Source organism: Gigantopelta aegis, chromosome 9, assembly GCF_016097555.1.
Source record: "Gigantopelta aegis isolate Gae_Host chromosome 9, Gae_host_genome, whole genome shotgun sequence".
NCBI lineage: Eukaryota > Metazoa > Mollusca > Gastropoda > Neomphalida > Peltospiridae > Gigantopelta > Gigantopelta aegis.
The window spans coordinates 69,432,997-69,455,583 of record NC_054707.1 but is presented as its reverse complement, the minus strand read 5'-3'; the positions used below and the strand labels follow the sequence as shown (position 1 = coordinate 69,455,583).

At 38.4% G+C, this 22,587-nt stretch overlaps 1 protein-coding gene across 1 annotated transcript in view; it reads left to right on the top strand.

The window, feature by feature from the left end:
* Window positions 1-22,587, top strand: part of LOC121382248 (retinol dehydrogenase 12-like) — a 38,394-nt gene that overhangs the window by 6,134 nt on the left and 9,673 nt on the right. The window contains exons 2-8 of the mRNA XM_041511780.1: window positions 7,720-7,909; window positions 10,036-10,204; window positions 11,740-11,868; window positions 12,228-12,386; window positions 16,125-16,286; window positions 18,769-18,945; window positions 22,275-22,475. Coding sequence (XP_041367714.1) covers window positions 7,730-7,909; window positions 10,036-10,204; window positions 11,740-11,868; window positions 12,228-12,386; window positions 16,125-16,286; window positions 18,769-18,945; window positions 22,275-22,475 — 1,177 coding nt within the window. The 5' untranslated portion in view covers window positions 7,720-7,729. The remainder of the gene's footprint in view (window positions 1-7,719; window positions 7,910-10,035; window positions 10,205-11,739; window positions 11,869-12,227; window positions 12,387-16,124; window positions 16,287-18,768; window positions 18,946-22,274; window positions 22,476-22,587) is intronic.

Sequence of the window (22,587 nt, the reverse complement as noted above, 5' to 3'; positions counted from 1 at the left end):
TTTTACTACACATGTCAATAGAAAAGTACAAGTGTAGAAAATGTTTTATCAGGTTCATTACCCTCAGTTTTGCACAGGCAGTAATTTTCCACATCCAAGTACAAGTTTGTAATGCAATATATGTTATTTCTACAGTTGCTACAGTTACCTGTGTGTTCTTTAATGATGCATTATTTATTTATTAACATGCATGTGTTCATGCCAACGCCTAAGCATATTGTTTAGTAATGAACTGGAGCGTGTTATAAAAATACATTCCTCATGAGCTGGGCAATTAGAGGCTCCTATGTTCTTCTGTTCATTGTTATAAATACAGTTATGTTCCTTACATTATGTAACAGGGTTGATCTGCCAGTGACATAAATAAGCAGATGATGTAAACTGTATGTACAAGAGCCATATATTCTTTAAAAAAAACATAACTTCATTTACACTTGACGGTTACATGACATACCTGTACATTTATATGTACCTGTATGTATGTGTTGGCAATACCTTATTCTTAAAGCTGGTTGTACCTGTAGGTATATACTTTTGTTTTAGAGGTCTGTAGTGAATAACATGCTCTTTGCATCATAAAATGAACATCCAGTATAGCCTATATGTGAAGGGTCCACAGGAATAACCTGTGATGTCACATTTTTAGTTAGGTGATATTTTTGAATTTTAACATAAATTTAAAACTCTGCAGTCGTGGAATATTTATGCCTTGGAAAGCAGATACATGACTGTTATAATACTGACTATCTGTTTGCACATCATAGGTTATTCCCGAAAGCATAATTTACCAACTACTTTAAATGGCCTACCATAATTGTAGGTTTTTAATTTAGTGTGTCATTGTGACTTTCAGATACATGACTGTTATAATACTGACTATCTGTTTGCACATCATAGGTTATTCCCGTGGACCGTTATAATACTGACTCTATCTGTTTGCACATCATAGGTTATTCCCGTGGACCGTTATAATACTGACTCTATCGTTTGCATAATACTGGACCTTCTGTTTGCACATCATAGGTTATTCCCGTGGACCGTTATAATACTGACTATCTGTTTGCACATCATAGGTTATTCCCGTGGACCGTTATAATACTGACTATCTGTTTGCACGTCATAGGTTATTCCCGTGGACCGTTATAATACTGACTCTATCTGTTTGCACATCATAGGTTATTCCCGTGGACCGTTATAATACTGACTCTATCTGTTTGCACGTCATATGTTATTCCCGTGGACCGTTATAATACTGACTCTATCTGTTTGCACGTCATAGGTTATTCCCGTGGACCGTTAAAATACTGACGATCTGTTTGCACGTCATAGGTTATTCCCGTGGACCGTTAAAATACTGACGATCTGTTTGCACGTCATAGGTTATTCCCGTGGACCGTTATAATACTGACGATCTGTTTGCACATCATAGGTTATTCCCGTGGACCGTTATAATACTGACGATCTGTTTGCATGTCATAGGTTATTCCCGTGGATCCTTCATGTACATGTTTGTAAACATACATGTATATAGAGTGCAATATTGATTAACTCCAGACTTTGCCATGAAAGAAAATTGAGAGGAGTCGTTAATTGCTCCGCTTAGATTATTGGGTGCCAGGGTTTTTCCCAGGGCCATAAGGCTAGCGGGCCAACATGCCTTGGACCGTAAAGTAAGCGCTTTGATGGCGTGTAAGCGCCTTAAATCAATTGCCGCTACACCTTGATTTCAAGTGCTTTATAAAAACATTTACCACATGTATGGGTGTGGCAGTCGATTACCTGTTGCAATCATCATACTGCACATGCACAAAAATATACGCAAACACTCGTACATATAATAATAAGCGACTGCCTTTATTTTTGAAAATGGGTTTAATAACTCCAATTAGCCATTCACTAGGATAAACTCCATTTTCCAGGATTATATTGAAAAAATTTACATAGATTGGCAACATCATGTCCGCAGTCGTTTAAATTCTTGAAAAATATATAAAAATCGTCTAGAGGTGGTAAGTTTTTTTCTTCGTTTGGTCATTTGAGTAGTTTATACAAAGCTTTAGGGTCAGTTGTTCTTAGTTGACGGATTTGGTTTTCCATATTAAATTTTTGGACTGACTGTTCTCTCAAAAGGCGTTTTTTTGGTGTCGTGGTACTTTCCGCATATCGCTCTACATCTGTGTGACTTTCCGAACAATGTTCAGTGACCTTAAAGAATTGACACTATCTCAAGCACACCTAATCACCATCATCGGTAAAACACTTCCTCAATACCTAACAATAGATCAATCTTCAGCTCCCATTCTGGTGTTAATTGGTGTGTGGTCATTTTACCAGACATCTATTAGGACCGCTAATCTGCCAGGAAGACGTTTAAGCATAACGGGATTCCCGTGCTGAGCAATCAAGCTTCAAGACTGACCAAAGAAGGGGTCATTCCATGTCAGATCACCCAATGGGTTAAACCCTACCCGCTCCAATTTCAATGAAATTTGGTATATAAGGTTATTTTGGCCAAAAAACCTGAAATTCCAAGTTTCAGCTTAATCGGACCAACAGTTTCCAAGTTATGGGCTTTTCTTTCTTTTAAATTTTGTCAAAAAAGGGCGTGGCCGCCCTTTTTAAAATTGCCATAACTCAGCAACCAATGGTCCAATTTTGACAAATGAGGTATCATTGGAAAGGGGGAATTACAAGGAATCCAAATCTGGCATTATTCCTGACACTTGGGTTACTTTTGGGCTGATGACCTTTTGACCTATATTTTGACTTTGAAATTGACCGTGTGGGACACGTGACTTTGATATGACCTTTGATTAAAATTATAGCCCAACATGTTATCTACAACATATAAAAAAATTGGATGTGAAAAATATTTCATTAGTCAGCAATTTCAGATTGAAATATGTTTACCTGCTGTTGTTCTATGCTCTCTGTATAGACTGCATGCATTTCACTATTAAATGTTTACTACTCAAAAGAATTTAAGGGTCAGATGATATTTTCGACATTATTTTCTGAATGTCAATTATATTAGCTAGACCATAATGTCACGCATGGTATTGTTCCATTTTGTCGAAAGTGGGTCTAAGCAACCCATAAATGAATTAAAATCCACTGTCATTGACACTGTCGACTAGTTCTAATGGCGAAAACATGCTTACATTTGCACGTAAATTAGGGCGAAAGCGAAAGGTCTGCTAAGTGCCCATAACTTGCTTTTTCACAAAGCGCTATATTTGCACGCTTTGCACGTGTATTCCATGTTCCCAATGCTGAATTTCCGTATAATTGGAGCTTGCGTTCGTGTACGGTGCACACTCCAAATTCGACAATGGTACGACTTCAACTGACTATTGAAGATCGAGGAAGGGCTATTGCTTGGCTTCAGGATGGTAATACGCAAAGAAATGTTGCTCTGAGACTTGGTGTCAGTCAGAGTGTCGTTGGCCGACTGTGGCAACGGTACCAAGCAACGAATTCTGTTCGAAATCGTCCACGTTCGGGAAGACCCTGAAGCACTACAAATAGAGAGGACCGCTACATCACTAATATGGCTCTACGTCAACGCACAACCACTGCACGCCGATTACGTGACAATCTGCGGACTGCGACTGGAACTCGAGTGTCTGATCAAACCATAAGCAATCGTCTGAGAGCCAATAATCTACGCTGCCGTCGCCAGGCTGTTCGACCACCACTCCTACCACGTCACTGAACGGCCAGACGTCACTGGTGCATGCTTCATCTGCGGTGTCAATGTGTTCAGTGGGGTCGAGTGATGTTCACTGATGAGTCCAGGTTTAGTCTCCAGTTCAACGACGGTCGGGTTCGTGTCTACAGACGTCCTGGGGAGCGTTTCGCTGACGTTAACGTTAGACAACATCACCGGTTCGGTGGTGGCAGCATCATGGTGTGGGGCGGCATCTCTATCCACCACAGGACCCCCCTCTATGTGGTGGATGGCAATCTGAATGGAATCCGCTATCTGAATGAGATTATCCGGCCGTTGGTTCTCCCAGGCCTTCAGCAGATTGGCGGCGGGGCAGTTCTGCAGGATGACAATGCCAGACCCCACCGTACCAGGGTGGTAACGGACTTTCTCAGACAACAAGGTATCGCCAGGATGGATTGGCCAGCATATTCGCCTGACTTGGCCCCAATAGAGAACGCCTGGGACGAATTAGGCAGGAGAGTTCGGGATAACCATGCCCCTCCGGCCAACCTTCATGCCCTTGTGCCAGGCCATTCCCCAAGAGTTCTTCAGACGTCTGATCAACAGCATGAGGCAACGATGTGTCGAGTGTATTCGCGCCAGGGGTGGATTCACACACTATTAAACGAATGTTCTAATGTGTAAAATCCATGTTTGACAACCTTCAACTTTGACAGCATGTCATGTGACTTTCTTGTATACAGTGACGTTTATTTGTGTTTTTTTGTAAATATGGAACAATAAATAAAAAATTTGGTGTAGTTTACATCATCAATCTAATACACTCTGAAACTTATTTGGTTATAAATTTTTGACCCTTAAATTCTTTTGAGTAGTATATATGCGTCAACACTGTAAATGTCATGAATGTTAATGATACAATATAGTGTGGCAACTAGGCAACCAATTGATTATGGAAAATAGAATCTATAAATCACTACTGGTAGTTTTCTTCATCTTTTGTTAATTTTATATATTATTGTATTTCTGTTTATTTGAGGAGTCTGACTACTTGATTGAAGTCACAAGCTTTCTAGTCTTTAACTATCCATGTTGAACAGACTTTGGAAATTCTGACGAGATAATTTTAGCAGATACTGTAATTCCTGGATGAAGATGATGTCAAGGATGGGGTGTTTATAACACAAAGTATATCCCTTTCTGGAACCCAAACTTGTCTGCTTTTGACGGCCAGTGGAACTGCCTTGAAGGTCCATGAGGGTGCATGAACTTGACGTTATACTATACTTATAGTCTCCAAATTCCTCTGAAACATCATCCACCAAACCAATCCAAGGAATACCATCATAGAGGCTGCAGACAAAGTTTTGCGCCTTTATTTCTGGTGGAATTTGTGAATCGTCATTACTATCATCGAAATTGCTAGTATCTTGAATTTGTACCAATTCGGGTGGATTGGATTGTAAACTCAGTTTGAAAACCTGCATTGTAGACTGATAATGAGACAAAACGATGGTACTGCAGGGTTTTGTTTAACTAGAGCTCATTGATTTATTAATCATTGGCTATTGGACGTCAAACATTTTGTAATTTTGACATAATAGTCTTAGAGAGGAAACCCATTACGTTTTTCAATTAGTAGCAATTGATCTTTTATATGCACCATCCCAGAGACAGAATAGCACATACTATGGCCTTTGATATACCAGTTGTAGTGCACTGGATGGAGCAAAAAATAGCCCACTGACAGGGATCATTCCCAGACTTGTCAGCGCACCAAGTGAGTGTTTTACCACAGGGCTATGTACCGCTCTGCCATCTATTTAACAATGTACAATGAAATAGCATTTGTTTGGCATTTTAAAAAAGTTCCATATATATGACTATTTTTCTGCCATTTATTGCTGAATTGTGACAATTCCATTTTTTAAAATTCTTTATCCATTAAACATTTTTGTTTTACCCTTCATTATTTATACATGTACTACATTGTAGGCCTATCACTAAATGCTATAAGTAACTTTTTTCAGTTGGATTCTCTGCTGCTTACGGTACAGGCCTATGCTTGAAACCTTAGAAAATAAATGTCAAATTGTGATGCAGTACCTATGGTGAATAAACTAATTATTATTTAGCAATCTTACCGTAATGACTTGCTCAATGACATGATGTAGACTCAAAATTTTACAGTACAAACATTCTTCACTTCATCAATAAGAATGTAAATGTACACACATAAGTGTGCCAGTAGGCCTACAGACCACAGATAGTAATTAATCTTAAAAATAATTATCAATACTAATTACATATATAAGTAATAAGGATCAATTAGTTCTTTTGTTTGTCAGTTACCTACTGGAGATTTTCTGATACTTACATCTTAATGGATCTTGGAAATGGAGGGAAATCCGAGATCTAATGGATAAACTTAAATTTCTTCGATTTTAGATATTCATGCAGCATGCTCTGAATTGGGGTTGGGGGGCTGCAGTTTCCTCCACATGGGGTCCAACGTCCATTCAAGGGGCCATAACTTCCTTTCAGTATAGTCCCCATGGTAATATAGGTTAGCCTGTTCTAAACAATATGAGATGTTGGCACAAGATGTTTTTGATAATTAGGCAATATTTCAAAAAATTAATCTTAAATCTGTTGGATGCTGGACTATATTGTTAGAACATTCATGACATTTACAGTGTTGATGCATGTACATTTAATAGTGCTTAAATACATGTGCAGTCTATACACAGAGAGCATAGAACAACAGATAAACATATTTCAATTGGAAATTGCTGACTAATTAAACATTTTCCACCTCCAATTTTTTTATATGTTGTAGTAACATGTTGGGCTATAATTTTAATCAAAGGTCATCTCAAGGTCACGTGTCCCACAAGGTCAATTTCAAGGTAAAAATATTCAGGTGGAATTTCAGGTGTTTTGGCCACAATAACTCTATATACCAAATTTCATTGAAATTGTAGAGGGTAGGGTTTAAATTTCCTTTTTTGGGGGGTGATTTGACACATAATGACCCGAAGATGCCAATTGACAGAATAAACTCTACCATTTAACTGAATAAACGATAGGTGAAGCATATTTTTAAAGTACAGTTAAGTCCCAAAACACACACATACACACACACATTGAAAATATTGATCTGTGTATGTCTGCCCATTCGACAACAATTTCCGCCTGGAACTACACAATCATGTAGTCTCGGAGGTGTGATGGGAAGTCACAATCATGTAGTCTCGGAGGTGTGATGGGAAGTCACAATCGTGTAGTCTCGGAGGTGTGATGAGATGTCACAGTCGTGTAGTCTCGGAGGTGTGATGGGAGGTCACAGTCGTGTAGTCTCGGAGGTGTGATGGGAGGTCACAGTCGTGTAGGGTCGGAGGTGTGATGGGAGGTCACAATCGTGTAGTCTCGGAGGTGTGATGCGAGGTCACAGTCGTGTAGTCTCGGAGGTGTGATGGGAGGTCACAGTCGTGTAGTCTCGGAGGTGTGATGGGAGGTCACAGTCGTGTAGGGTCGGAGGTGTGATGGGAGGTCACAGTCGTGTGATGGGAGGTCACAGTCGTGTAGTCTCGGAGGTGTGATGGGAGGTCACAGTCGTGCAGTCTCGGAGGTGTGATGGGAGGTCACCGTCGTGTAGTCTCGGAGGTGTGATGGGAGGTCACTGTCGTGCAGTCTCGGAGGTGTGATGGGAGGTCACAGTCGTGTAGTCTCGGAGGTGTGATGGGAGGTCACCGTCGTGTAGTCTCGGAGGTGTGATGGGAGGTCACCGTCGTGTAGTCTCGGAGGTGTGATGAGAGGTCACCGTCGTGTAGTCTCGGAGGTGTGATGGGAGGTCACCGTCGTGTAGTCGGAGGTGTGATGGGAGGTCACCGTCGTGTAGTCTCGGAGGTATGATGGGAGGTCACAATCGTGTAGTCTCAGAGGTATGATGGGAGGTCACAATCGTGTAGTCTCAGGGGTGTGATGGGAGGTCACAATCGTGTAGTCTCATATATAGCTATACAAGTATGTGCTTGTTTTTACAGAATTGACATAATGACCGGCAGGGTGATTATAGTGACTGGAGCCAACTCGGGGATTGGTTACGAGACAGCCAAATTTCTGTGTAATGGTGGCAATGAGGTGATCTTGGCGTGTCGCAATGAAGAAAAAGGAAAGGCAGCTGTTGGGAAGATTCTTGAATCTAATCCAAATGCATTGGCTTCTTTCATGCAGGTAAGAATATGATATATTCATTTTTATTGTCTGCTTGCATTGTGGATGTTCAATGCAAATAAAAAAAAAAAAAATCATTTTTTAATAATAAATGTAAAATGCATTATTTTTTTGTGTGAATTTGTTGAAAAGTTTAGGTGTTTTTTGTGTGTATGTTTTTAATGTGCATTATGATAAACATCCACATGTGTAACATAAGCCATGTTTCATTGACAAGACTATGATTATAGGATATTAATGAAGCTTCCATTTCGTATACATGTATGTTTATGTCCCGAGTAAATAATTTTCAATTGTCAAGAGCTTTAGAATGAAAATTATTTTACGAGGGATATAAATGTATTGAGTTTAATATATTTATTACCTATAATAGATCTTAATTTATGTCACTCAACTCATTTGGTTGTTTCTGTAAGTGTACGGTTGTAGTGTGCCAATTGATAACATTGAAGTGGGATGTTGCATTCTAGTGGTACATATCACTGCTGTGCACTAAGATATTTTTAACCATATGGTAATAGAATCTTATCACCTTGTATATACAGTGTTCTGGCTCGGCACCACACCCTTAAAAAAAAAAGAAAGAAAAAAAAAGGGGGGGAGCGGGGGCAAGTTTGGTTACCATATTGTTGTGTGTTGGTAGACTTGTGAAAAGACATACTCCTTATTTTGGCTACAAAAAAGTGTAAATACGAAATACAAGCAGACTTGTCTTTTAACTGAACCAAAGATGATATCGGTCTGACATTCATGGACAGTTCCGGTTTTGCTGAACCGATCAAAGTTTTAATATTATTATTTTTAATAAAGATTTCAAGATATACAAAAAACAATAAAGATCTCTGCAAAGTGATCCCCTAATGTTGGATACATTTTTTGTTATTTCCATCTTCATTGAATGAATCTATCGCTGTGATAAAATATTATCGCCAGCTGATAAAAAGTAGTGTATATAAAGGCGGTGTATATATTATTTGGCACTCAAGATAAATTATTTTAATGATAAACACTACCACTTCCGTTGTTTTGATAAGCGTTCATATCCCCCCAAAATTAAAAGTTTACAATATTTTACAAAGAACACCTGAATAAAGAGAATGACAGCAATGACAGAAAATAAAAATCATCAGTTACAACCAATTTATATCTGCAACGGAGGACAAAATATCAGACGATAGTTAGTGGAAACAAAAGACAGAATGACCGTTCTGATCATGTGACAAATTTGGCGCCAAATAAGTGAGGTTTTTTCAATCGGAGATTGCCGAATCCGTAAAAATGTTTTCATTGCTAAAAAAAATATAACTTTTATTGTGTCTATTAAACATACAAATGGATACAGATATGGGACAAATAGTGGCTGTTAGAAATACTGTTAAATTACGTTACGGTAACTGTCGTAAATGTTTCGTCAATTGCTTTTTCGTACACAACGCTGCTTGTTTCCTTTGATGTCCAGTGTGCAAGACTGATCGTTGTTTTTTTTGTGTTGAAAAAAGTGTGCATTTGGAAATAGCGGATATAGGTGCTGGAAAATAAAGGAGGGCGGAGAACGTGAAAGGAGGGCGGCAAAATGGAATAGCGGAGTGGGGCGCCCTGCTTAAATGGAACAGCGAGAACACTGATATATATGGCAATGAAGGCCAAGGTGTACCAAGATCCTTACAAATTTTTTTTTTCCTACGGATTGGAATTGCCTTATCTATGCCTCACAATTTAGTCATTGATTCCTTTTTATGCCCATTTAATTACAGTAACAAAATGGGTAAACTAAGTGTATTTATTCTAGATACATTTAATTAATCTACAAACCCATTTAACCAACTGCACAAATATATATATAGTTCCCATTCTGCAGCAACACATTAGATACGTAACTTCATTTTTCACAATGATTATAAAGTTGAAAATGTTAATTAGTTAAAAAAAAATTAGAAACTGATTCATCATGAAATGACAACTTGACAAATAAGAAATTGAAAGCACACATGTAGTCATTGTAAAACTTGAGTTATGACGTCAGTTGGTCATACCTGGCATATTATCTAGCCCCCTGCAAAAGCTGGCTAATTCAATCCAGTGGGAAAGAGATTTAATTCTGTTGTATTATTTTTATTATTGTACAGCTTGATCTTGCTGAGTTGGCCTCCGTGAGGAAGTTTGTGGATGATTTTCATGCCGGTGGGAGGAAGTTGTATGCTCTTGTGAATAATGCTGGGGTGTTCCTGGATAAGAGGTCACCGCGACAGTTCACAAAGGACAACTTTGAACTGACTCTTGGGACTAACCATTTAGGTAGGTTTTCACACTAGTGTTACATTTAACTGCACCAGTGTTTGTTAAACAAATACATTATACTTTAATATATGGTGTAGGTGTATACAACCAAATCATATCCAATCGACGACAGTACATGTAGTCTCATATGTCCCTAAAACTACCTGCAGCGTATCAATCGACATAAACACTGTGTATATAAATACTACCACCCCCACCCTTTTAGTGAATCAGACAAAATTGGGGGTCTAGCTGCTCATTTCAGAGAACACGGGTAGCATCTATAACTACCCTAGTTCTGTACTTTTTTTTTTTTTTTAACAGGTACCTCAAACAAGTTGTCCTGACAGTCGTACTAGATGAAATAAAATTGCATACATTGTTTTTGCTCATATGAATAAAAAAATTTACAACCAACATTTTCTCACCAATCACAGGACTTGAGGTGTTAACTGCTCTATCAAAAATTGGGTGCACCTCAACTTCGACCCAGCCAGAAGTTATTTGGTCTAGTACTACCTAAAATGGCCTTTTAAAATTATGCACAGTGACACAACATTATTCTTTGGTTAAGTAATATTACATGTATTTGCTATATAACCTGGGTAACATCAGATGTACTGCCCTGTCTGTGGGTAAGTGTGTATAAAAGATTGCTTTCTGCTATTTGGTAAGAGAGCCTACGTGTGGCGGCATCAATGAGTTTCTCCTCTCACTGGGTAGATTACTAAGTGTCCAGATAATAATTATACTGGACACTATAACTGTAGTTTAAAATTTGCTTACAGGTAGGTGTCATTAAACAAACATTCAGGTTCTTTTTTGTCTTCTGATCATTTACATTTAATTTAGTTAAAGTTTGTTTTGTTTAACGACACCACCAGAGCACATTGATTAATTAATCATCGGCTATTGGATGTCAGACATTTGGTAATTCTGACACGTAGTCATCAGAGAAAACCCGCTGCATTTTTTCCTAATGTAGAAAGGGATTTTTTAATATGCACTTTCCTATGGACAGAAAGGCACATGCCACAGCCTTTGACCAGTTGTGGTGCACTTGTTGGAATGAGAAAAACATTTACATTTGCTACAAGGCTAGAGAAAAGACCCCAACTGTGTTGCCTGTTTAGCACAAACTCTTATAATAAAGTAACGGTAGTTCAATATGGTGGCAGAGATAGCTCTGGATGAGAAGAAAAGTTTCCAAGTTGTCTACTAAACTTTAAAAATTGCAGAAATCTACAAAAATTATCAATCATTACATGAAATTATTTCACCAAATTAAAATAAAGTTATCTAATTTTTATTTTTTTAAATTTGTAATAGGAGAAAGTGCCAGAGATAACTTGGGTGGCCATGTATGCATGTGTAAAATGTTATTAACATTTGGATTAGTGACAGTTGCTGATCAAATGAAAAATGATACACGATGACAATGTACTGTTTATTTAACATTATAGAATTGTGTAGCAACCTGTGAAAGTCTGATAAGCAATAAAATGTTCCATTCATTAACCAATGTTGATCAGTATTATGCCTTTTGCTTTCAGGCCATTTTCTCCTGACAAACTTGCTGCTTGGAGATCTGGAGAGTACAGCCACTGAGATTGGCGATGCGAGGATTGTGGTTCTCACGTCCATGCTGCATGATAGAAATCTCAAGAAGAAAATGAGAAATAGTATTATTTTCTCACTTATATCTAAATAAGAATAGAGTAATAAAATAGTCAAATAGTTTAATATATAGTACTGTTTTTTATAAATGTTTGTAGATGTGTATGCATGTAAATGGATTTGTTACATCCATATTTTATTAGTATTATTACTTATAATATTAGTTTCACAAGGGCCAAAAGGAAATTCAACTGTAACCTACAATTTTACTAATGCTCAAATTAATCAGAATGCATTTCAGTTTTGTTTATTGTACAAAACGGATATATATAAAACTAATCAGAAATTCAACTTGCATTGATATTCAAATGTTGGGCATGGACTAGTGTGTGCACTAAAATTAAATTTTTATTTCGTTTTACAGTAACACCATTCGATATTGATGACATTTTCCTGGCTGGTGAAGGAAAGTACAGTGCCGAAAATGCCTACAAGAATTCCAAGTTGGCGAACATATTGTTCACGTATGAGCTTGCCAAACAGTTGCAGGATAGGGGAGTGACAGCCAACTGTATTTGTCCAGGTGAAACTTTATATATTGTCTATATATGGACAACAGTACTTGTGTGCAGTGCTGTGTGTCATGGAGTACTTGTGTGCAGTGCTATGTGTCATGGAGTACTTGTGTCCAGTGCTTTGTGTCATGGAGTACTTGTGTGCAGTGCTATGTATCATAGAGTACTTGTGTGCAGTGCTGTGTGGCATGGAGTACTTGTGTGCAGTGCTGTGTGTCATAGTGTACTTGTGTGCAGTGCTGTGTGTCATGGAGTACTTGTGTGCAGTGCTGTGTGTCATGGAGTACTTGTGTGCAGTGCTGTGTGTCATGGAGTACTTGTGTCCAGTGCTTTGTGAGATGGAGTACTTGTGTGTGCAGTGCTGTGTGTCTTGGAGTACTTGTGTCCAGTGCTATGTGTCATGGAGTACTTGTATGCAGTGCTGTGTGTCATGGAGTACTTGTGTGCAGTGCTATGTGTCATGGAGTACTTGTGTCTAGTGCTATGTGTCATGGAGTACTTGTGTGTGCAGTGCTGTGTGTCATGGAGTACTTGTATGGAGTGCTGTGTGTCATGGAGTACTTGTGTGCAGTGCTGTGTGTCATGGAATACTTGTGTGTGCAGTGCTGTGTGTCTTGGAGTACTTGTGTGCAGTGCTGTGTCATGGAGTACTTGTATGCAGTGCTGTGTGTCATGGAGTACTTGTGTGCAGTGCTATGTGTCATGGAGTACTTTTGTTGTGCAGTGCTGTGTATCATGGAGTACTTGTGTCCAGTGCTATGTGTCATGGAGTACTTGTGTCCAGTGCTTTGTGTCATGGAGTACTTGTGTGCAGTGCTGTGTGTCATGGAGTACTTGTGTGCAGTGCTGTGTGTCATGGAGTACTTGTGTGTGCAGTGCTGTGTGTCATGGAGTACTTGTGTGCAGTGCTGTGTGTCATGGAGTACTTGTGTGCAGTGCTGTGTGTCATGGAGTACTTGTGTCCAGTGCTTTGTGTCATGGAGTACTTGTGTGCAGTGCTGTGTGTCATGGAGTACTTGTGTCCAGTGCTATGTGTCATGGAGTACTTGTGTCCAGTGCTTTGTGTCATGGAGTACTTGTGTGCAGTGCTGTGTGTCATGGAGTACTTGTGTGCAGTGCTGTGTGTCATAAAGTACTTGTGTCCAGTGCTTTGTGTCATGGAGTACTTGTGTGCAGTGCTGTGTGTCATGGAGTACTTGTGTCCAGTGCTATGTGTCATGGAGTACTTGTGTCCAGTGCTTTGTGTCATGGAGTACTTGTGTGCAGTGCTGTGTGTCATGGAGTACTTGTGTGCAGTGCTGTGTGTCATGGAGTACTTGTGTCCAGTGCTTTGTGTGATGGAGTACTTGTGTGTGCAGTGCTGCGTGTCTTGGAGTACTTGTGTGCAGTGCTGTGTGTCATGGAGTACTTGTGTGCAGTGCTGTGTGTCATGGAGTACTTGTGTGTGCAGTGCTATGTGTCGTGGAGTACTTGTGTCTAGTGCTATGTGTCATGGAGTACTTGTGTGTGCAGTGCTGTGTGTCATGGAGTACTTGTATGCAGTGCTGTGTGTCATGGAGTACTTGTGTGCAGTGCTTTGTGTCATGGAGTACTTGTGTGTGCAGTGCTGTGTGTCATGGAGTACTTGTATGCAGTGCTGTGTGTCATGGAGTACTTGTGTGCAGTGCTATGTGTCATGGAGTACTTGTATGCAGTGCTATGTGTCATGGAGTACTTGTATGCAGTGCTGTGTGTCATGGAGTACTTGTGTGCAGTGCTGTGTGTCATGGAGTACTTGTGTCCAGTGCTGTGTGTCATGGAGTACTTGTATGCAGTACTGTGTGTCATGGAATACTTGTGTCTAGTGCTGTGTGTCATGGAGTACTTGTGTCCAGTGCTGTGTGTCATGGAGTACTTGTATGCAGTACTGTGTGTCATGGAGTACTTGTGTGCAGTGCTATGTGTCATGGAGTACTTGTATGCAGTGCTATGTGTCATGGAGTACTTGTATGCAGTGCTGTGTGTCATGGAGTACTTGTGTGCAGTGCTGTGTGTCATGGAGTACTTGTGTCCAGTGCTGTGTGTCATGGAGTACTTGTATGCAGTACTGTGTGTCATGGAATACTTGTGTCTAGTGCTATGTGTCATGGAGTACTTGTGTGTGCAGTGCTGTGTGTCATGGAGTACTTGTATGCAGTGCTGTGTGTCATGGAGTACTTGTGTGCAGTGCTGTGTGTCATGGAGTACTTGTATGTGCAGTGCTGTGTGTCTTGGAGTAGTTATGTGCAGTGAGTAGTTATGTGCAGTGCTATGTGTCATGGAGTACTTGTATGCAGTGCTGTGTGTCATGGAGTACTTGTGTGCAGTGCTATGTGTCATGGAGTACTTGTATGCAGTGCTGTGTGTCATGGAGTACTTGTGTGCAGTGCTATGTGTCATGGAGTACTTTTGTGCAGTGCTGTGTATCATGGAGTACTTGTGTCCAGTGCTATCTGCCATGGAGTACTTGTGTGCAGTGCTTTGTGTCATGGAGTACTTGTGTGCAGTGCTGTGTGTCATGGAGTACTTGTGTGCAGTGCTGTGTGTCATGGAGTACTTGTGTCCAGTGCTATGTGTCATGGAGTACTTGTGTCCAGTGATGTGTGTCATAGTGTACTTGTGTGCAGTGCTGTGTGTCATAGTGTTGATTCGTCAGTCCATTTCAAATACCCACACACTTCGGTTTCAGATTCACTTGAAATTTGTGCCAAATATTCCGCAGTCACCTGTATGAATAAATCTGACATTTGGGCTCTGTATGCCAAGTAGTTTTTGAGAAATTTATTTTTGTTAACCATGGTGTGTGTTAAATTTGGCTAGCAAATGTCTACCAAATCTGAGACCAAAGTATGTGGGCAACCCTAAATATTTGTTGATTTGAGATCGAATGGCCCCCTAACAATTGGTACATTAAAAGTCTTGGTATGTCCCATCCTGTAGATGTTAAAATGCATAATATAAACAATTTCTTGTTGCTCTATCAGTAGGAGTAGCTTATATGGTTCCTCTCATCAGGGCTCGAAACTCTCCAAAAAATTGGTGGCCCAAAAAATAATAATGGTTATTGGCAAATTATGGTAAGCGAACCACGAACTGCAAGCATGATTTTAATGTGGCATAACTATATGCAATACAAATATTAATAGTGGCTCATATGTTATAGCTCTAAAGAAGATCACCCAAATAATATTATTTGGATGACTAACACCATTATTTTAAAATATTAAAGTCACCCAAACGGGACATTGGTTGCATTTGGCGACCTGGACACAGGCCATTTCGAACCCTGTCTCATTCTCTCTTATATGGACCAAAATAGACACCTCATATCTGTAGTTATAAATGTGCTGAGGTGTCAATAAACAAACATTCCTTTCCTTTTGGTTCCTTCAAATTCCAGTCAGTACTCTTCTTTAGGATATTGAAATATGATCAATTTGGGTAATATAAAAACAGAACTCTGAAAATCATGAACGATAGTTTTGTTCACATAATATTATCTAGCATTACCTGAATCATTTTGCAGTCCAATGTTTTAAATTTAAGATATTATTTACATGGTCATCATGGGTGGTGCACAAATTTGCATGAAATAGTGTTTTCTTAACCCATAAATGGTTTATGCTAATTTTTAATTCTCAAAGGCCTAAAAAATGCAATAAAGATATATTTGTATATTTTTCACTTGATTTATTTGTTGTGTTAAAGATCTTGTTTTTTTCCCTTAGGTTTCATCCCATCAACCAATTTAAGCCGTAACGCAACGGCTTCCTCTAGATTCTTTGTCCGATACATCCTGGGTGGCCTGTTTCGCTTCACGAAGATAACACAGTCACTGGAGCAAGGTGCCAGGGCTGTGGTGGAGATGGTCACTGACGAGAAGTATAAAGGTATGGTTTTACAAATTTGATAAACGGGGAAAAAAATGTGATGGTATAGCCATAAAATCTGTTTATACTAGTATACAATCCAGAGTTTATTACTGCACTTTTCCCCCAGTTTTTCAATGTTGAAATAGACCAACAAGTTCACCTATTGCATAAATAGTCTTGCCCAATATTTTTAGAATTTGTATGCTCCCGAATAACGCTATAAAAGGCGAAGTGTAATTGGTTGATATTTAAATTGTTATTTATAGATGAAATGTCACCTGGATAATGGAGTCCACGCAGTGCTGTTAGAACTACTGGTAGACCAGTAGAGCTAATTTTAATCAGATTGTGTTGGCGGGACCTAGCCCAGTAGTAAAGCGTTCATTTGATGTGCGGTCGGTCTAGGATAGATCCCCGTCGGTGGGCCCATTGGGCTATTTCTCACTCCAGCAGGTGCACCATGACTGGTATATCAAAGGCCATGGTATGTGCTATCCTGTCTGTGGGATGGTGCATATAAAAGATCCCTTGCTGCTAATCCAAAAGAGTAAGCCATAAAGTAGCGACAGCGGGTTTCCTCTCTCAATATCTGTGTGATCCGTAACCATATGTCTGATGTAGAGGGGATAATTTTCATGCATGACTAAATATAGTTCCATCACGTGGTACTAAGTGGTGCGGTTTAAACTTTTTTTAAACTGACTTTTGCAGCAAATAAACTTATCTGAAAGGTTATTTTTCTGTATGTACATGTAGTCATATTTCTTCAATGTATGTCAATAAACTTCATTAAACAAGAATTTATTATAAATGGAATCATGGACTACTAGTATAAGCTAACATTTAACGGAACCTGGTTGCTCAAGTTTTCGGTGAATATGACATGAAAATTGTTCTGTGGATGACATTAATTTGTACCTACATGTATATAGTGTACACTGTTCTTGCTTGGTGAAAATTAAAGGAGGATGGTCGCGCAGCTCCCACCCCACCCACCATTAAAAAAACCCAACAAACAAACAAACGGAAAAGCAACAAAAAAAACCTTTGAGGAAATACCTATCCCTTATTTTGCCCCTTGATATCTAGTACTGAAAAGTTGGTATGATGTACAAGCTGCATTATCTTTTGTGCACTGTTAGTTAAAACATAGTTCAGTTAAAACGGAGTGTCGGTCTGACATTCACGGGTATTCGTTTTGCTAAACCGATCAAAGTTTTAATATTATTTTAATAAAGATTTTAAGATATCTGAAAAATAGTAAAGAGATATTTTTAAGCGATCCCCTACCTTGGGATAAATTTTTCTGTTTTTTTTTATATCCATTTTCATCGAGTGAATCGATCGCATTGATGTTGCCAGCTGATAAAAAGTAGTTTCGTTTTTGTAAAGGCAATCTATATATTATTTGGCACCCAAGATAAATGATTTTAATAATGAACACTACCACTTATAAGCGGCGATATCCCCCCCCCCCCCCCCAATTTTTTTTAAAAATAAACGTTTCTAATATGTTATAAGGAATTGCTGAATAAACAAATGACAGTAAGTAAAAATCATTAGTTACGACCAATTAAATCTGCAACTGAGGTTAAAATATCAGACATATTAGTAGACAGAATGACCGTTCTGATCACGTGACAAAGTTGGTGCCAATAAGTGGGGGTTTTCAGTCGGAGATTGCCGAAACAATAAAAATTAAATGTTTTCATTGCTAAAATAAAATATAACTTTTATTTATGTATCAAACATACAAATGGATACTGGTATGGGACACAACAGAGGCTGTTAAAAATAGTGTTAAATTACATTACGGAAACGCTTGTTTCCTTTGATGTCCAGTGTGCAGACTGATCGATGTTTTTCAGTGTTAAAAAAATGTGCATCAGAGCTGGATGCTGTAAATTATAACAGGATACTGAAAAATAAAGAGGGGCGCAGAAACAACAAATGGGGCGGCATATCACGAAAGCGAGAAGGCAAAATGCAGTGAGAACGTATATTATACAACAACACATGGTACATGCATGACTAAATATAGTTCCATAACGTGGTACTAAGTGGTGCGGTTTATACACCAGTGCGTGTAATAGGCCAGAAAATATGGTACAACACTTTTTTGTCTTTCTTAGTGGCAAGTAAACATATTACTTAACTTCTTGTTTTAAAGTTTGTTTCAACAAAAATTATTACATGTATTTAAAAAAATAGCAGTAGCAAACCAACTCAGAGCTGGAACAATAAAACATAAATGGATATAGTTTATAATAATAAACATGACACTAATTGAACACACAAAAACTTAAATTGCAAAACTATGAATCGGAATGTGGTAAAATCGGAAACGGAAAATCATCCCTTGTACTGATGCCATATAACCGTAAATAAAATGTGTTGAGTGCGTTGTTAAATAAAACATTTCCTCCTTCTTCTTGTAATTTCTGGACCGGCTACACTTTCCAACCTACATTACGGAGAACTTACATTGACTTTGTTGTAGGAGTGAATGGAAAGTACTTTAAGAACCACGCCGAAGCTCAGTCGTCGGATGAATCGATGGATGAAGAACTGCGTGTCAAGTTGTGGGAGCTGAGTGCGCGATACTGCCACCTGAAAGGCTATGAACCACTTGATGCTGAAATACCACCGCCTGCAGAGAAGAAGGAAGACCCTAAAGGTAGCCTTAAACCTGTATTAACATCTCCCATAAACACATCACCTGTGTGGCCTGTTGCAATCTCGATTATATTTGAATTCATTAACCATTTACATTTCTTACCATTGTACATCATTATTTAATACAGTGTTCGAAATAAGCACTTATCCGTTTGTCCTGACAAGTAAAAATGAGCAATCAAAAACATTGTCCTTGCACTTGAATAAAACCAACAACTTATTTGGACAAGTAAAAATAATGGTGGACAAGTAGATTTGTAGATGTACTTGTCTGTGGGGACAAGTGAAAAGTTCTGCTTATTTCTATCACTGTAAAATAGGGTCGGGATTTAGCTCAGTTGGTTGAGTGCTTGCTTGAGGTGTTTGCATCACAGGATTGAACCACCTCAGCGCATCGATTCACCTGATTGGGTTTTTTCTCGTTTCAACCAGTGAACCTCAACTGGTCAAGGGCTGTAGTATGTGCTTTGCTGTCTGTGGGAACGTGCATAAAAAAAATTCCTTCTTGCATTAGAAAAAATGTGGTGGGTTTCCTCTGATGACTGATGTATCGGAATTATCAAATATTTGTCATCCAATAGCCGGTGATTAGTTAATCAATGTGCTCTAGTGGTGTTATTAATGAAACAAACTTTAGCTCTTCAATATTCTTAGGCTGTAATCGCCTACATGTATTTAGATCACATGACAATATATTACTGTCCATTTTGATATTCATAAGCAGGTAATGTTTTGCACTGTTGTGTATTCCAATGCGTTAAGATACACGGCGACATAGTATTTTGAACGAAGTCAATTAGTGACAGCTGTTGATATGACTAACACATAATAGAATATAGATGAGCTTGTATTGTATTAATAGAATATAGATGAGCTTGTATTGTATTAATAGAGGATGTTATATGGTACAATGAGGTTGAATGTCCTTGAAAAACCCATTAGTTTTGTTGGTGTTCGACAGTTTGAGAAAATTGCTAGTGCATATAGTAGCTTTGGCTTGTGCGCTATATATTATAGTAATGCAGTTGATAATGTCCCAGACCAAAAATTCACTGGCAGAGAATGAGGACTAGCGGATTTATTGAACCACTGTTATTACTAATGGGTTGGTTGGTAGGGATTTTATTTCAGTTATTTTATGTCAAAAGGAAGAAATGAAAAAGAAGTGAAGAAATGAAAAAGAAGTGAAGATTGAAAAAGCTGATCCAGAATCAGTTACATGAGGGAGTCATGAGGCACAATAATTATGTTATACCTGGGGATGGGGGGTTTCATATCTTTTTGTGATTAGTTTGTATACAGATTCTGCTCTTTTTAATCTAAGAACAATGCATCATCATGCACAAAGTGGGTTAGCAAGTATTTTTTATTTCCAGTTTTATTATTTGTTTAATGTTGTCATTTTATCTTGGTACCTATACTTTAATAATTTGTTTTTGACTTTTTTTCTAGTTCCATCTTTAAAGTATATTTCAAATGTTTTTATCTATTTAAAATAAGAAAATTATTTTCAGTTTAATATTTCTGTTTTGATGTTTGGTACTAATGCCTTTATCTTGTTCAATTATTGGTTTATAGTTTGTTAATTTTTTCAGTTTGGTGGGGTGAGAGTACTTGTTTTTTTAATAACTACATGCTTGTTAATAGACAATATCATGGTTCATTTGCAGTTGAAAATTTCAGAATTTGTATTTGCTGCAGTAGCTAATTATTTGTAGTAGATGATCTGCTTTTTAATCATGATGGTTGGAATTCTATCTATATTAATCAAGAGTTTCTTGAATAGTTTCTGTAATTAACTATATGTAGTGAGTTCTTGGATTTATTGTTTTACGGGCGAGATGTAGCCCAGTGATAAAGCGCTCGCTTGATGCGCAGTCGGTTTGGGATCATCCCTGTCAATGGGCCCATTGGGCTATTTCTCGCTCCAGCCAGTGCACCACGACTGGTACATCAAAGGCCGTGATATGTGATATCCTGTCTATGGGATGGTGCATATAAAAGATCCCTTGCTGCCAATCGAAAAGAGTAGCCCATGAAGTGGTGACAGCATGTTTCTTTCTTCTTCAATATCTGTGTGGTCCTTAACTATGGTCCTTAACTATATGTCTGGCGCCATATACCAGTATGTAAATAAAATGTGTTGAGTGCGTCGTTAAATAAAACATTTCCTTCCTTCCTTATTTTTTTAGTATCTTCATCGTCAATGCAGATGCCATGTAGTAATCATGTCCATATTGTATCAGCTGTGCATTTGCAAAGTTCTGTTATGAATACATATTAATACTGTATATAACAGTAACATAGTGGTGTTGAATGATATTACCAGTGACTAAATTGTATTGATTAAGATTTATATAACGTGTATTATAAGACATCCTCTTACACTGATAAATGTCGGCCCTCAGTTGGAAACACTAATCTTATTTGTCTGGGTCTCTTAAACTTTAGTATTCCAAGATAATGCACCTGGAGGTTTGTGTAAGGAACTGAAAATGGTTTCAGGAACATAATCACCCTTTTGTTTTTCTCTTTGAGAGACCAGCCTCGGTGGCGTCGTGGTTAGGCCATCGGTCTACAGGCTGGTAGGGACTGGGTTCAGATCCCAGTCGAGGCATGGGATTTTTAATCCAGATACCGACTCCAAACCCTGAGTGAGTGCACTGCAAGGCTCAATGGGTAGGTGTAAACCACTTGCACCGAGCAGTGATCCATAACTGGTTCAACAAAGGCCATGGTTTGTGCTATCCTGCCTGTGGGAAGCACAAATAAAAGATCCCTTGCTGCCTGTCGTAAAAGAGTAGTCTATATGGCGACAGCAGGTTTCCTCTAAAAAAAAACCAGTGTCAGAATGCCATATGTTTGACGTCCAATAGCCGATGATGAGATATAAAAAATCAGTGGGCTCTAGTGGCGTCTTTAAATAAAACAAACTTTACTTTTTTTACTCTTAGAGATAGTCCATTAAAACGTGGCATTATATTATTTTCTCCAGTGCTAAATATGTGACATACTCTTTGTATGCTCTTATTTCTTGGGAATTCAAAGAAGAACTGGGGACGATAGATCAATGGAGTAGTGCCCACCTGAGGTGTGATAAGTCATAGGATCAAATCAAAAGGATTTTTCTACTTAACCTGTGAAAAACCTTAAAGATATATATGTATGTAACATGATAAGCTACAAAAGTGTTTACATGTGTGATCCTTTTTAAAAACAAACTTAAATGTTTTACCTGTAAATTAAAAAAAAAAAAAACATAACAAAGATACATGTACCGGTACTGGTATATACATGCATTATAATTTATTGCTTTTTAATTTTTACAAGATGTTTCGGATACCACTGAGAAAGTGGAAGAGAAAGCTGATGCCTCAGACAAAGCAAAAACAGAAGAAGAAAAGACTGAAAAGGAAAAAGATATGGAAAAGGATGAAAAAGATGAAAAGACTGAAAAGCAGGAGGAGGAGAAGAAAGAAGAAGAAACTGTAAAAGCTGAAGAGAAAAGTGATATTAAAGAAAACGTGGAACGTAAGAACTCTTGAGGTTTTGTCTTAAAGTTCAGATTCATCTTCCCATGTGGTAACTTCTTTCAGTAATGAAAAACTGGGAAAACTGGGAAAACTGTGAGAACTGTAGTCTT